Here is a 15,268-nt window from a genome sequence, read left to right on the forward strand (position 1 = left end):
AAGGAGGAACAGACATTTTGCAGTGCATCGAACATCAACTTGGTATGCATTTTATGCCCGTGTAAAAGTAGGCTTATTAAATTGAAGTAACACTTCACTTAAGAGTAGAGCATGAAGACATGCGAGGCGACTTGAATTCATGAGAATCGCATAGAAGGGAAACATATTTACAGCGCAGCGATCAGTTACCTTGTTCTGCGTTTGGTTTGAGATAACATATGCAAAGACATATTTGTACTTATTAAAGAAATGCAAGGCTACTTGAATTCATGAGAATAGCATAGAAGGGAAACATATTTACAGCGCAGCGATCAGTTAACTTGTTCTGCGTTTGGTTTGAGATAACATATGCAAACCTTACATTCACAGAAGCACATACCTTCTTCCCATTTGTACTTGTTAAAGAAATGCAAGGCTACTTGAATCCATGAGAATCGCATAGAAGAGTACCCTTTTAAAACTGCAAAATATGCACTTCGCTTGTTCTGCGTTTGGTTTGAGATAACATATGCAAAGACACATGCACTTAACTTCTACTCATACCTTTCTCTCATTTGTACTCATTATCAATGCGTACAGGGTATTTATAGCTAATTTTAAACTTGCAAGCTACAAACTTGTCTCTGTTTTCGGATAGTTATAAATTGTACAATTAATGTTTGTGTTAGCTTGCGCCATCAAAGTTTATTTGTTTTAATTTGAGTGTTGATCAAATTTGTATTCATTAAACAAAAACAAACAAATCGCATATTTAATTTGCACCTCAAATTAGCTGAAGGTTGTGGTTGGGGGCAGGCAGGCCTCTTCACACATAGGCATAGTTGGCGATGTGGCCGATAAAGACAATCGAATCTTTGTATTTAATGGCAAAGGCGAACGGATGATCCGCCTCGAATTTCTTGGTGCGCGAGAAGAAGCTCTTCAGAACTGAAAGAAGAGTAGCGCAAGGAATATTTATATTGTGCCAGTACCTGAACAGTTTTTGTAGCTTACCACCCGACTCTAGAGGCTGCTCCACGCCTGCCTCAGACACCTCGACATGTGCCTTGTGCTCCACGCTGTTGATGAAGTGGCTCACGAACATGCGGTACATGTTGCCAAAGTCGCCGTTGCGCGAGAACATGGTCGTAATGCCCAGCTGGACATTAGAAAATGTATATGATAGATGAAGGTCTAAGGTTTCCAAATATCTAGTTCAGTTTTCTTCTTTCCAATCTCTTACCTGCTTGAAGGGCTGCTCCAGACTGACGCCAAAGGTCACACTGAACTTGGGCAGCACCACCTCGACCTTGTGCTGACTCAAGTCGCCAATCTCGCTGAGCAGGTTCTTGCCCACCAGGCTCTGCTGCAGTGCACGCAGTCCGTCCTTGCGATTGGGCAGCAGCACAATCATGGAATAGTCGGCATTCTGATAGGGCAGCTCCAGGACCTTGGCGTCCAGGCTGCTCACCTCGGCATAGTTGAAGTTCTGCAGCGTCCACATGGTCTCCACCTGAACGGTCTGCCCGTTGCCGGTGCGGAACGAGCGCTGCTGAGTCTTGTCCGGCTTAAAGGCCTTCTGCCAGGGCGCCGCATACGTGACACCGTTCACAATGACGCCCTCCGTGCGATCGTTGAGCAGCTCCGGCTTGAGTATGTCCGTAATCTGATTGTTCGTCTTGGTCGCAATCGCCCGATTGATGCTATCCGTCGTGCGCTTGTTGTAGGGCGGATGGAAGTCCAGCTTGTCAATGTTCGAGTCGAACTGACGCTGCGCCACATCCCGAAAGCCGCCCTTAAACTCCAGATTCTCGTTGATGTAGATATTGTTGGCCAGTCGCAGATTGTTGTCACGCGTCAGCGCCTGCTGGAAGCTGCCATGCCGCTGCGACACCTGATCGGCATCGCCAATGCCCAGCCGCATGCCCTCCTTCAGCTCAATGGCCGTCTGGCCCTTGGCCCCGTAAAAGGCCAGCGCCATGGAGCTCTGTATGGCCGCGGTGCCAATCACAATGTTCTCATTGAGCCGCTCCGAGCCCACCGCATTGTAGAGATCGGCGGCCAGCAGATTGCGATCGCGAGCGGCATCCACGCCCGATAAGGTTTTTCCATGGCAACAGCCAACGATTGCCAGAAAGACTGAAAAACGAATTGCAACAAAGGCAAATTTGTGGAAAATGCACAAAATTTGGGGGAAATAAACTCCAGTCAAATATCTTTCAAATTGTAGCTATAAAGAGCATCCATATTAGAAATTTCTTTAAGATAGACATATTTTGTGCATAAGTGAGTGCATTTTAACCAAAAAACAGGTAGGTCAGATATATGTATTTGTTTAAACATATTAGATACTCTGTATAGTAAATGAATTAGTTGCAGAACTCTTAACCCCAAAGATCGGCACACTTCCCCAGTCAGTCGGACAGACAGAAGTTTGCATCATCAACAGCAGCTGTCACATATCTGCATATTGAACCAATATTTTGGAATAAAAATCCAATTTAATTGTGTGCTCGTGTTGTGTTTGTCTATTGAGAACCTTGATGCTGTTGTGACAGACTATAAACAGCCCATTAATTCTGTGTGCCCTAGCTTTAAGGTACTATAAATGTGTCACGAAGTGTGTAACACAGTAAAAAAAAAACACAAAAGATACAATTGCGAGTCCATAAACTTTATGGCTTTATACTTTTTGACTGGGAAGAAACGTATCTTATCTCATCTGATTCCTTATCTTTTGAATGGGATGAACCGCATCTAATCTCAACTGATTCCTAAGCAGAACTGACTAAGCGTACTGATCTCGCAGTTGAGATATGCTGCTAAAATTTGTACCCGAATCTTCTTTTTGCGGGGGGAAGATCGGAAAGTTCGGACAGATCGGTCAGATCGGTAAGATCGGGCTGCTGTATATATATATATATTAGCTAAACATTCGAATAATCAGTTTAAGATTGAGTTGCGTCTCAAACTACTCAGAATAACTCAAGTAGGGTAACAGAACTTCGTCGTCATTTAGCTGCTGGCAGTTCTTTTTCTGGTTTATTGTAATTTTTATCAATCAAACGAGCCATAAATATTGTCACTTCGGTTTTCGTAGGCCATTGAGACGGGCTTGTTGTTTATTTATGCTCGAATACAAGTTTATAAAGATCGTATATAGCTTATATAGGCAATAATTGAGGCTTACGTAATAGGCGCTGCACTGCTTTGAACGACATGATTGTCTAAATTTATATATACATATATTATATATACAGAGAAACTTTTTGCTTGATTGATAATTCGCGTCGTCGCGCGTTGAGCGTCCGAATGTGAACTGAATTTGCGGCGAGCTGTCAGATTCTTTGGAGCTGCGACTACGTCTTGGATTCTCCACTTAGCTGAGCAGCTGAGTGTTATTTTTTTTTTATTTCGCTTTTGTAGTTTTGTTTACCGATCGTTTATCACCTTGGCGAGTCGCTGATAAGCCGACAACCTTTGACCGATGCAGGCATTGGACTCCTCCCCGGCTCTAGATGTCGACCACATGGCCGGCGAGCAGCAGCGTCTTGTCATTGCCGATGGCATAGAAGAACGGATGATTGATCATCAGCGACAAGGTGCTGCGAAACAGATCGGTGAAGGCAGCCACTGCAAGGAGACAAACACAAGAGTGCAGCTGTTTAAAGCGAGCCACCAATCCGTAAACTTGGGCGACTTACCAAAAGTTTGCTCGGCCTCGCCGCCCGCCTCCTGCAGCTCGAGCAGCACCGTGTGCGGCACGGCTGTCAGATGTGGCGCCGAGCTGGACAAAATCGAGCTGAAAACTTTGTGAAGTTGCGCCTCGGACGTAAATAGCTTGGCTAGGCCCAGCTGCAAACAGAGAGAGAGAGAGAGAGAGAAATTAGAATGTTCCGTTTGTTTCCTTAGTTCGGAATATCTTCACCTGCTCCAGCATGGAGCGCAGCTCGGTGTGCGCCAATAAACTGAACTTGGGCAGCGTCAGAGACAACTTGCGCTCGGTGAGCTGACGGCGCAGCTGCTGCAGATCCAAGCGCTGCAGCTGGCGCTCCAATGTGGCCAATCCCTGAAAATGATTGGGATAAATGATGAGCAGACTCAAGCCGGCTGTGGCAAAGGGCAGCTCAACCACTCTGGCATCCAGTGCGGGCAGCTCTGCGTATCGGAAGCGATGCTGCAGGAACATGGCATCGACCAGCTTGGGCGTCTGGCCCGCGCTGAAGAAGTTGATGCGCTGCGTCTGCTGCGGATCGAAAGCCTGCGCCCAGGGCGCGCGCAATGTCAGCGCCGAAACATGCAAAAAGGGCGTGTCCGAGCCGCTGCTCGACTCCAGCAAACCAACGCCGACCAGCTCGCCCACGCTGTAATTGCTGCGCCTGAGAAACTCATAGTTAATCTCCTGCGCCGCACTCGCCCAGTTGCCAAAGTCCAGACGCTGCACGTCTATGCCCAGCGCCGCGGCACGCGCCTCAAACTCGTCCCGAAAGCTGAACGTGTAGCGCTGCTGCGTGTAGAACTTGCTCAGCAGTTGCAGCTGGCAGCCACCTCCTGCTGCCTGCTGCTTCAGCTCGCCCAGGAGCTGCTCGAACTGGCGCTGTGCCTGCTCCGCGCTGCCCAATTGCTGCAGCTCAAGCGCCACGCGCAGCTGCTGCGCCGCCGCCGCCGAGTCGGGCGTGATCCCAGCATAGAGCAGGGTTAAAGCCGCCTGCAGCAGCAACGGAGAGACGGCGACGTTGTTGTGCGGCTGCGCCAGACCCACGGTGCTGGCCAGGCGCAGCCCGAAGCGTTCGCTGGAGCTGCTCAATGCTGTTGCTGCCGTATTGCCGCCCGCACGGCTACTGAGCAGCAGCACGGCGACTGCGACTAGAAGTTGTCTCCAGTTGTCGTAGATCATGCTCCCGGCTATTTGGGTATTCCCAAGCTTTTCGACTAAGTTCAAGCAGCGGCTGTTGTTGCCGCCAAAGCTCACACTCAATTAAAAGCAAACACAAGCGAGCTGGAAAATCTACACACAATGACATTGAGCCGGTTTTAGAGATACACACAAAAACCACTCGAAGATGCTTTTAATTCAAATTCTTCGCTGATATGAGTAGTAGTAGTAGTATGAGAGGGGGGAGGGGACCATGACAGCTGAATGAAACGATAGTCTGGTTGATTCTCTAGCGATTGACCTAATTGGCAGCCGTGCCAAGATTCAAGCTCAGAGACATTAGAACAATAAATAAATATAATCTATTCCAAGAGAAGAATATTTCGTAGTAATACTCTATAAAGCAGGTCTATCGGTTACCTTAAGAAATAGACAACATATATGCATCTAAAACTAAAGTAAACAAGTTAATTGTTTCCCTGTCGAGAAGCTACTTCAAGATATATTCACCAAATACGGAAATAACCAATAACTTTTCTCCTCTCTCCGATTCGCAGATATCTGTAAGTCCGTAAGCCATATATCTAAGTCTGATTTACGGATATCTTACAGATCTCATATGTATTGTATGCCAAGAACTGCCTAGAGATTTATTGTCATAAGCGTATTTCTATTTAGTCTGTGACAATCTGAAGCTCACTCTCATTTTTCTTGGCACGAGATACTGATATTCTTATCAATTGTTTTGCGAATAAACAAATACATTTATGCGATAAATGGTTCAAGTTCGCATAGCCCCAGTCTCTTCGCCCTCCCCTCGCTCAGCTTCTTGTTGCATTTGGCGTTAAGTAGCAAATAAAATACGATGCCATTTTCTTGATAAACGCTTCATTAGTTTAATTGTTGGTTTTTTTGTTTTTGTTTATGTTTTGTGTTTTTATTTTTAAACGGGATTTTTGCATTACTCATAGAGCAGCAGTTCTATATAAAGCTGGACTTTCCAGAGTCCGTTGTGAACCTCGTTCAATTGACAAAGTTTCGATTTGTGTTTGTTTATGTGCCAGCTCTTGGCATTGGCGTTCGATAGAGCTCCCATTAGGGCGGGGCATTTACAATGTTAACTGCCGAGGGGTCTCTCTCTCCCTGAAACGGGTTTGCCAGCTTTCGCGTGTGCATTGCGGGAAAACGTACAGAAAGAAAGAAAAAAAAAACAGAAAACTGAGCAATCGGCGCTGCCCAAAGGTTATCACAGAACAAAACACGAACAAACGAGAATATGTTGAAAATCTTTTAATATTATAAAAGTGAGAATTACGAGTATGTTGTACAAGTAGCAAATGCGTACACTTAACTTAAAGCTAGGGACGGGCTGCGCGTAACGGCTTATGAGCAGGTGGGGATTGGCTGGGGATTCACTGCCTCCCGGACACCTGGGGCGGCTGCACTACGTGTCCAATAAAGAGCACCGAATCTGGTGTGCGTATGGCAAATACGAATGGATGATCCGCAACAAATTCGCGCGACTTGACAGGCAGCGACAAGGGCACGAACTTGGCATCTATTTGAGATAAAGCGAGAGAGAGAGAGAGAGAGAGAGGGGATTAGCTGCGTTTGGCAGGATTTTGGCCACACTTACAGGAAGCTGCTGCCGCCTCGGAGCCCGCCTCGTTCACATCGATGAAGGCCTTTTGCAGTATCTTGGACACACGCACCGGCTGCAACAGCATCGCATCTACCTGGGACTTGGGCGTGAACATGCGACGCACGCCCAGCTGCTGCAGCGGACCCGTCATATCCAGTTCAAACTCTATGCGGAATTTGGGCAGCCGCACGGTGACCATGTCGCGGCGCAGGCGTGCCGCAATCTGATTGAGATCATGTCGCTCCAGCTGCCGTTCCAGCTGGGCCAGACCGTTCACCTGGTTGGGCAATATGATCAGCATGGAGATGGGTGTGCCGGCATAGGGCAGCTCCAGCGCGGTGGCATCCAGCTCCGGCAGCTCGGCAATGTCGAACAGATCGTCATTGTACATCATGGGCACGGTGATGGCTGCATTGTTAGCCATGCGGAACTTCTCCGCCGTAGTGTCCATTTCGGAGAACTCGTTAGCCCAGCGTGCCTTGAAGTAAATGGCTGTCACCAGCAGCGCCTGCGTCTGCTCATCAATGTCGCTGGGCTGGACCAGGTCGCGTATGATACCGCGTGTGGCATCCAAGGCCCAAGCATTTATCTTGGCCGACGTATCACGCGATTTGCGCATGTTGACCGCTTCGGTCTCGGAGCCATAGTACTGGCTGGCGAAGTCCAGGTACTGAGGATTCAGCTCGTCGATTTCGCGATTATAGTACAGCTTATTGGCGACAATCAGCTGGGCATTCGGCAGCTGGCTCTCCGTCCGTCGCACCTGCTCAAATTCGATGGCCACGTCCAGTTGTTTGTTCCCAAACTGACCTACGCGTTGCAGCTCGGCGGCAGTTTCGTTGCTGGAGACGCCGTAGAGCAGGCCTAGCATGGCGTGCATCGTGGCCGGTGAATAGACCACATTCTGCTGCCCGTTGCTGCGCGAGATCGGCTGAAAGAGCACAGAGCTAAAGCGTTCCCGGTAGTTGTACTGAGCCGGCGGGCGCGTGGGGCCCGCCGAGCTGGCCGGACGAGCGGCGGCTTGATTGAAGCCATTCACTATTACTTCAGGACTTGCAGCTGGAGCGGACGCGGACGCGGAGGGGGGTATGGGCTGATGATGATGCTGCTGCTGCTGCTGGGGTTGAGCAGTAGGCACTTCCGCGACATTCCGCTGACCATTCCAGGTCTGTTGACCCGTGTGCGCTGCGGCGGCAATGCGCTGATCGCTCCAGGTTTCCTGAGCCGTAGGCATTACTTCACCCTGCGGACGCTGCAGATCATGCTGAGGTGGCGCCACGTAGGAACGACTCTGTATAGAAAAGGGCAACCTAGAGTTTATGATAACTCCCGCAAAAATGCTGCTGGAGGCGGCGGGTCCGATGCAGAGGCACAGACTCAGGCTGAGGCTGAGGTAGCTGCTCACTAGAAGCAGCATGGCTGACGCTGTGAAGATTCAGAGCGGGTTAAGACTCTGCTCGGGCAGTTGCCACAATTGTTCTAAGCTTACAATATTTGCACGACATGGCTGCCAATTACTTGCGACGGTTGGAAACTTGTTTAACTGCTACTCTTTATTTTTATTTTAATTTTTTTTTGTAATTATAATATTTTCCTGTTATTTTTGTGTAATTTTTTCTTTTGCGTCGCGCTGCGTTCGTTTGGCTCCGGCCGTCTGGTGGGTAGCTCAGCTCCGGCGTAGCTTTAATACAAAACTGATCTTTGCAAAAAGTTTCGCGAATGTAAGAACCGACTACCGACAGCCGAGCACCGAGCACCGATGAGCTGCCGCAAGATAACCGGTCTAGAACAATGCCCCCCCCCCCCCCCCCCCCCCCCACACACTCTTCGCTCCGCGCTCCTCGCTCAGGCACAGTGGGTGCGTCAAGACGAGCAGCGAGCAAAAGTTACAAGCAGAAAAGACGAGCAAAAAAACCAGTTGAGCAAATCTTCTGGCTGTCTCTCTGGCCTGGGTGCGCTCTCTCAATTGGAAAATCCCCGCGTATTTATAAATGTAATTACCTTAAGGAATACATACGCTACCCTGCTAACGCGCACTCGGTATTCTCAATACTCAGGCTACAGGTTTTTCAATTGCCAACGGGGCGTGGTCGTTATGAATGCCACGATTTGCATTTGATGCACGTGCGGTCCTCCACGGCCAACTAACTAACCGAACTAGCTGAGTCACCCGGAGAATGTCGAAGAATAAGAAAAAACCAGCTGAGTGATTCTTATTTTTAGAAACTGAATCCAAGCTCAGCTCCTCGATTTCCTGCTATTCACAAATGACGTTAAATTCCATCGCCGCCTGTTGACAGTTTTGTGCAGCAATTAGATATATTAGTCGACATTTATTCTCTCTGGTTACTAAATGCATTTCCTTAACCATTCATAAGAGTTCTACATAAATTGTAGCGCAAGAACAAATTAAATATTCCAAAATCTAAATGGTAGATAAAACCAGGCAACGAGACCTCACACGACCCTCGTCTCGTCGCGACTCGACTCGAATCGAATCGAATGTTGTGCTTAATTATGTAAAAGCGAGTTATGTATGCATTTCATATCATATCAGACACACACACACACACACACACACAGGCAACTCTGACCTAATTGCACGGCTAAATGTGTAAACATAATTTACTCCAATTAGAGCCAATGACGTCTTCTCGGCCTAAGTGTGCAGTGCCACGCCCCTCCACAGCACGGACCGCCTACTCTGTCAGGCACATGCCGCAATCCGTCCCGAAATTGGGGCAAGAGTTACGAGTCGGGAACTGGAGTACGTGTACACAGAACACAACAGAACTGAACAGAGCTGATACCATAAAATGCAATCAATAAATTTGTAAAATTCTAGAGCGTCGGAACGGGTTGTGTTAATTACCCAAGCACCTGGTGGAAGTAGAAGAAGTATAGTAGGAAAAAATATTGAAAAAAAAACATTGAGACAATAATAGTTTACCTGATGGCTGAAGGGCACTTGCATAGCTGGAGAAAAAAATTTTAGTAATGCAACATGCATCAATTTTGTATTATCTTCATTTTTTTTCATCTCTGTCATATTTTTTTAAGACAGTTGAATGTTTTTAAAAGCTGTCTTTAAATGCAGCAAAACGAGCGAGTGACATGTTAAATGAACCCATTACAGTCATGGTCAAAATAATAGGCAAGCTGTTAACCATTTATAATGCCTGCCTTTGGTATGCCTCAATCAACATACCACATATGGTCGTTCCATTAGGCTCTAACAATCTTTGAGTATCAATTTATTTATGAATGCATGCATAGTTAGCATATGTCACAGATCGATAAGGCTCGAATTATACAAATCATTGCACAACTCTATAAATATTTAGCCTTTTTTATTTTATGGGCACGAGGCGTATAAATAATATTAAATACCCATACAATTCGAATTCAATTAACTGTTCCTTCAGTCAGTTGTCGGCCATTAAATGTATTATAGTGTGCACTAAATTCAAATGGACATTTATCGGCTGGGTCAGACAAATAATGCACGACTGTCAGATGCCCTGCACAAATTGGCGCACATACATATATATATTTGAGGCAATGTTGAGCATGTGAAAGCGAATGCGATTGCGATTCGGTAGCTGCATTGATAACAACTTAATGGGCAGGGTCAGGGCCAAGGTCACGCTGTGGCACGAGTACATGCATGCATGTTGCCACAATTTGTATGCAACATGTTGTTGTTGTTGTTGTTGGTGCTGCTGCTGATCAACCACAAAGCAATTTGTTGGCAACACACACTCAAAGCCACAGCTGGCGGCGCAGTCGCAGTTGCAGTTGCCGCTGCCGCTGCAGTCGCACTTAATTAATTTGCGTGTTAAGTCAGTCGAGCATTAAACTGACAGCCGGACAGACGAACAGACGGACAGACTGAAGGACTGACTGGCCGGGCAGTGGGCACAGTGGGAGCCACTCGAGCAACAACTGGTCGACAATAAAAGGCGCGAAAAGCTTTGCGCTTGCGCGACGGCCAACTTTGTCATTTGTGCAGCGTCAGCCCCCGTGCCCCCGCTCCTTTCTATACCCGCACTGCACGCTCCACTTCGCCCTGCATCTGCAGCTGCAGCTCTGTCAAAGTCGGCGGCTGCGCTGCAGTTGTTGTTGTTGGCGTTGCTTACAACAAAATCGCATTGAATTACACGTTTGCCGCACGATTAAATTTTGCATATGAATACGTATGTGTGCATGTGTGCATATATGTGCATATAATTACGGCTATAAATCAGAAAGCGTATTTGCAATCACAATATTTACACTTGTCCCTCAACAGCGCCTGGCCAAAGCTGGCCGCGCGGGCGGACAAGTTGCAACAATGGCAACCAGCCGACTGCCAGAGTTGTCGCCCCTCCCAAATGCAGTTCATGACTTCCAAAATGTGCTGTTAAAGTCAGTTGCTTGCATGTGCTACCAGCATGGTTTTTTTTTTTTTTTGCATTTGCAGCGACATTTTCTTAAACTGCTGCCAATTAGCCTGCCAAAGTAATGAAAAAAGAACGTGTTATTATTTTTTCATGCGTATATTAGCTAGTTGGGCGTGCTGCAAGCGTGTGCAGTTCATATTTCACAGGAAAAGTTTGTTCCTGCGGCATAGGGCTTGCGTGCCACAGCTGCATATATATACACACATGCGCATACATATATATAGAACTGTCCATAAATATAATTGAATATGTATAAGTACATAACTGGCAGAGCGAACAATGTTTTTGTCTTGCGTCTTAACGAGCTTGTTGAAAGTTGTTCCAACTGGCCGCAACTCGTATGCTGCACGCTGCACGCTGCATGCTGCATGCTGCATGCTGCGAGCTCATCTGTCAACTTGCCTCATAGAAGATCATAACTGCCCCAAGTATGTGGCCCTCTTGGCAACAACTCGGCTCTCGTCTCGGCTGGACCGCATCCGGAGTTGCATCAATTAAAGCGACATAAAAGTTCTAGGGAAACTATAATTTTCATGCAACTTAATCACAGCGGCATTTTGTGAAAGCCCATAAATCCGGGACCAAGCCGTACAGCTCCAGCAATTCCCAGTCCGACTCATACTTAGACTCATAGTCATAGTCATAGTCATAGTTGTTGTTGTTGTTGTACTTATGCGTTTAGCTGCATTTATAGAAATTGCTCGGGCCCCAAAAGTGGACAGCCTCACACTGACAGCAGCCCAGCCAGGGGGGGTGGCGGGTGGAAGGGTAGGGGGCGGCTGTGACGGTAATCGCCGTTTAAATTTGTTCTTCGTGATGCAATCATTTTGATGAGCATCCGATGGAGAAGCCACATTGGAACTCATTCGAACTGGTTCCAGTCCTGGCCTCCATCTCGTCTCTCCCTCGCTCTCTTCCTCTCTCTCACTCTCTGCCGCGCTGCAAGTACGTTAGGCGCCATAATGGGTTAAGCTTAGCACACAATCGCACACACTTACACACACTTGCATGCACACCCACACAACACAGACATTTGGCCAAATGCTCGCACTGAGGTCAGCTACGCTTTTGGCCATTGTTCTGTGCGCTTTTTGGGTTGGTCTCTGCCCAACTGCGCCGCCAGCCAAAAGAGTGGCATTCTGTGTGTGCCTGCCATTGAGAAAGGGTATATGCAGTTTGTTATGACACTCACGAGTGCACTAAAGTGCGCCTAGAAAGTATGGTTAAGTACTGTCCAAATACAAAGTAAGTAGGGTATGGGAATGTTAACAGATGCCTGTTGCACGATTACACCTCGGCATTATTGACTTTATATAAGAAATTTTGGAAAACTGTCGAACAGATAGATAAATATGCAAAATGAAGAAAGCTTTTTATTAATTTAGGGTTTTATAAAAATAAACTATCTTAAAAATGAATCTCTTTATATAAAGTTGACTATTGATGAACAGCGAAAATTTGCAAAAAATATTTGTGTGAACATTTTTTGTTAATTATCCAATTGCTTAGTTATTTGTAAGCTATAACTAAGTCTTCTCTCAAAGTTATTTGCAAGAGTATATCAAAGTTTCGGTCTCAACATTTTGTTGCTCACATTTTTGGTGGTCTCTTTGGGCTGCGTGTTGTTTTTTCTTTTTATTGATCTAAATTTGAGGTTGTAAATTCGTTGGGTGAGCGTTTCCTTATCGCCAGCATTCCGAAATGTAAGCCCAGGCTTAGGCGCAAGCCTAGTGATTGCGGTGCCCAGCCTCTTTAGCATTTGGTTTTCAAGTCCAGTAGAGTGCGGGCCCGTGTCCAGCCTGCAGCTTGGCCAATTGCTATAATTTTGTGTGGCTCCGACTGTGGCCCGATGTGCGATGCTCGATGCCAAATGCTAATGCTTAGATTTAAATAAACAAGCTGGCAGCCAAGTTTGTTAACCCGCCGCCTAATGAGCCCAACAGATTTGCGGCAATCATGTGGAATGGCCGTTAGAATTGCAATCAGTTAACGCCTAATTGAGGCGTTGGCTGGCCACGCCCAGCGGCATGCAATGCGTGTACATACATATGTACATATACATGTACATTTTATGTACATGGAATTTTAGACACGATTAGCCAGCAGAACTAGATGTACTTTGTATTATTTTATGCTTTTTGTTTTCGTGTCAATATATCAAAATGCGGAACCCGTTCATTAGAGCGCCGCCAACTGACGTGCAAACATGGGCCAAGAGCAACAGCAACGTAAAAAAAAATCGAGAGCAACAACAACAACAACAACAACAACAATGTTGCAGACACAATATAATAATGATGAATTGCGGTATTATCGCACGGTAATACCCTGGCCTAGGCACAGCTAACAAACAAAAACAACATCCATTCCCTGCGAGTGAAAAAAACTGGAGCAGCCGCACGAACATTGGAAAGTGCAGCATGGGCACAGGCTCAGGCCAAGAGCCAAAAACTAAATTGGCAGACACCAACCAGAGCCAGAGACACGAAGGTCTTGCCACACACAAGTCTGAGGCATGCGGCACGTACTCAGAATGCATCGACAGCACGGCAAATGGAACTAGGAACTGTAACTAGAATTTTATGCGCCGACTCTCTTCACGGCAAGCGTTGATGATTTATTTAAATTGCAAAGTTCCAGCAATATGGGCGACACGTAGTGCTGGCCAATTTCCGCGACAACTTAATTGAATTAGGCCCTGAGAAACTTTGCACAGACACCGCGGCGTATACGCAATGCGAACATGCCGCAGCCCCAAATCGCACACATTTGCAGTTGCAGCTTGGTGCGGCACACCCAAAAATAAAACGATCAACAACAAGGCGTTGTTGCACTTTAACATTTTGCCACAGTTTCGAAGATTTTGCGCAATTAAAGCTGGAGCTGTAGCTCCAGCGACCGCAACGCCCAAGAGCAAGGCAAAGCCATTGGCTGGGGCAACGGCCCAAAAAGGCGGCTCGCCAATGTGCATCCGAGCGGACTGCAATTGCATTTGACATTTAGACAAACAGCAAAGGCAGCTGGCAAACTGGCAGCTAGCGAGTTTTACTAACTGGCAACTGGCGGAGAGCAAAACCAATTTAAAAGCTGCAGGGATTTGGCCATAACTGTATTAAGGCCGCTGAGATTGAGGCCTGACTCGCTGCCGCACCTTTGGCGGCCTGTCAAACTGGCCGCTCAGTCAGCTAGAGATGCTCGCGTGCTCGATAGCACGAAGCACGAACTTCAACTGGAGTTGAATATCAATATCTTCGCTATCTTCTATCTAGATTCGGCATCTTTGCTTAAGAAATGTTACCTTGTTCGTCTGTTTTAGATATCTTGCTGTCTTGAGCAAGAAAAATTGTTTTAAAATTGTAATTAAATTTCCACCAATGTAATATAGCGATTCGATTTGGTCAATTCTGATATGACAGAAGCACGGAACCATTAAAAGTTTCATGACGATGACTTAAAGACCGAGAGACTTGTTTGACTAGAAACAGGCACTCGGCTATTGACACTGATTATGAAGATATAGATTATGGGATCGGAGGCGACTCCTTATATTTTCATGACAAAATTATAATTATCTGTATACAAATACAACATTTTTTGGACTTTCAATTCTATGGTGGCTGTTTTGAAGGCCTTACAGAATATTTCAGATCGTTAGAGGAAAATTTTACCGATTTACTCTAACCCGTCACTTCACAATTTCTGTGTGTTGTCAACTTTAAAGTCTTTCCTTCAGCAAGGTCATCTTTTTTACGTTTAATCATGCTAACTCGTGTTTTTCGTGCTATCGCATTGCCAATGTCGTGTCACGCGCTCCGCGTCTAAAAAGAAACCAGCAACTGTTGTTGCTGCTGCTGCTGCTGCTGCTGCTGCTTCTGTGACCGGCAACAGTTTTGACAATTTAGCAGCAACTTCTGACTATTTGTATAATTGGCATTTCTAATTTATCAAATCTTCAAAATGCGCCGACGTCAACGAAGCGCATTGGGAATCGCCCCGCTGACCATTATGGGAGTTGGTAGCTAGCCGCAAAATTCACGATCAGCAGCGGATTCTTGTACTTTGTGGCCAGTTGAGCGTGAGTAATCAGAAAGTCAAGCGCGTTGCATAAGTATAGAAAAAAGTGTGTACAATAATGAAACTGGTTTGGGCGGTCGGAATGGGCATAGATACAGATACAGCAGCATAAGGAGACGAAGCGAGAGCTGGAGCTAGAGCGTTGAGCTTGAGATACAATTGCAGCTAGACGCTGCTGCTCTAGTGGAACCAGTGTTGCCATAATGCTCGTCATAAATTCTCCAAATTACCCAACACGTCGCGCAATGTCGCGCT

The 15,268-nt window shown here is 46.5% G+C and overlaps 3 protein-coding genes across 3 annotated transcripts; all 3 read right to left on the reverse strand.

Annotated features, from left to right (window-relative positions):
- Window positions 1-684: 684 nt before the first annotated feature.
- Window positions 685-3,249, reverse strand: LOC115762039 (serine protease inhibitor 42Dd). The gene is made up of 4 exons (XM_030704105.1): window positions 3,170-3,249; window positions 1,223-2,118; window positions 994-1,138; window positions 685-927 (listed from the first exon to the last, which is right to left on the reverse strand). The coding sequence occupies exons 1-4, from the start codon at window positions 3,198-3,200 to the stop codon at window positions 806-808; spliced, it is 1,194 nt and encodes a 397-aa protein (XP_030559965.1). The 5' UTR covers window positions 3,201-3,249; the 3' UTR covers window positions 685-805.
- Window positions 3,250-3,472: 223 nt separating this feature from the next.
- Window positions 3,473-5,171, reverse strand: LOC115762038 (alaserpin). Its single transcript, XM_030704104.1, has 3 exons — window positions 3,908-5,171; window positions 3,684-3,834; window positions 3,473-3,612 (listed from the first exon to the last, which is right to left on the reverse strand). Exons 1-3 carry the CDS (start codon window positions 4,874-4,876, stop codon window positions 3,494-3,496), a joined length of 1,239 nt encoding a protein of 412 aa, XP_030559964.1. The 5' UTR covers window positions 4,877-5,171; the 3' UTR covers window positions 3,473-3,493.
- Window positions 5,172-6,138: 967 nt separating this feature from the next.
- LOC115762036 (serine protease inhibitor 42Dd) lies at window positions 6,139-8,168 on the reverse strand. The gene is made up of 3 exons (XM_030704103.1): window positions 7,987-8,168; window positions 6,492-7,922; window positions 6,139-6,413 (listed from the first exon to the last, which is right to left on the reverse strand). Exons 1-3 carry the CDS (start codon window positions 8,000-8,002, stop codon window positions 6,268-6,270), a joined length of 1,593 nt encoding a protein of 530 aa, XP_030559963.1. The 5' UTR covers window positions 8,003-8,168; the 3' UTR covers window positions 6,139-6,267.
- Window positions 8,169-15,268: the final 7,100 nt, after the last annotated feature.

This window comes from Drosophila novamexicana, unplaced genomic scaffold, assembly GCF_003285875.2.
Source record: "Drosophila novamexicana strain 15010-1031.04,08,12 unplaced genomic scaffold, DnovRS2.1 tig00000564-arrow-pilon, whole genome shotgun sequence".
Taxonomy (NCBI): domain Eukaryota; kingdom Metazoa; phylum Arthropoda; class Insecta; order Diptera; family Drosophilidae; genus Drosophila; species Drosophila novamexicana.

Excerpts from the sequence above, each read along its gene's own strand:
- LOC115762039 (XM_030704105.1), bottom strand. The coding sequence starts at position 3,200 with ATGTCGTTCAAAGCAGTGCAGCGCCTATTAC. Across the intron at positions 2,119-3,169 it reads AGCAGTGCAGCGCCTATTAC|TCTTTCTGGCAATCGTTGGC; the intron begins GTAAGCCTCAAT and ends TTCGTTTTTCAG. Across the intron at positions 928-993 it reads GCAGCCTCTAGAGTCGGGTG|TTCTGAAGAGCTTCTTCTCG; the intron begins GTAAGCTACAAA and ends CTCTTCTTTCAG.
- LOC115762038 (XM_030704104.1), bottom strand. The coding sequence starts at position 4,876 with ATGATCTACGACAACTGGAGACAACTTCTAGTCGCAGTCGCCGTGCTG. Across the intron at positions 3,835-3,907 it reads TGCGCTCCATGCTGGAGCAG|CTGGGCCTAGCCAAGCTATT; the intron begins GTGAAGATATTC and ends CTCTGTTTGCAG. Across the intron at positions 3,613-3,683 it reads CGAGGCCGAGCAAACTTTTG|TGGCTGCCTTCACCGATCTG; the intron begins GTAAGTCGCCCA and ends GTCTCCTTGCAG.
- LOC115762036 (XM_030704103.1), bottom strand. Across the intron at positions 6,414-6,491 it reads CGAGGCGGCAGCAGCTTCCT|ATGCCAAGTTCGTGCCCTTG; the intron begins GTAAGTGTGGCC and ends TATCTCAAATAG.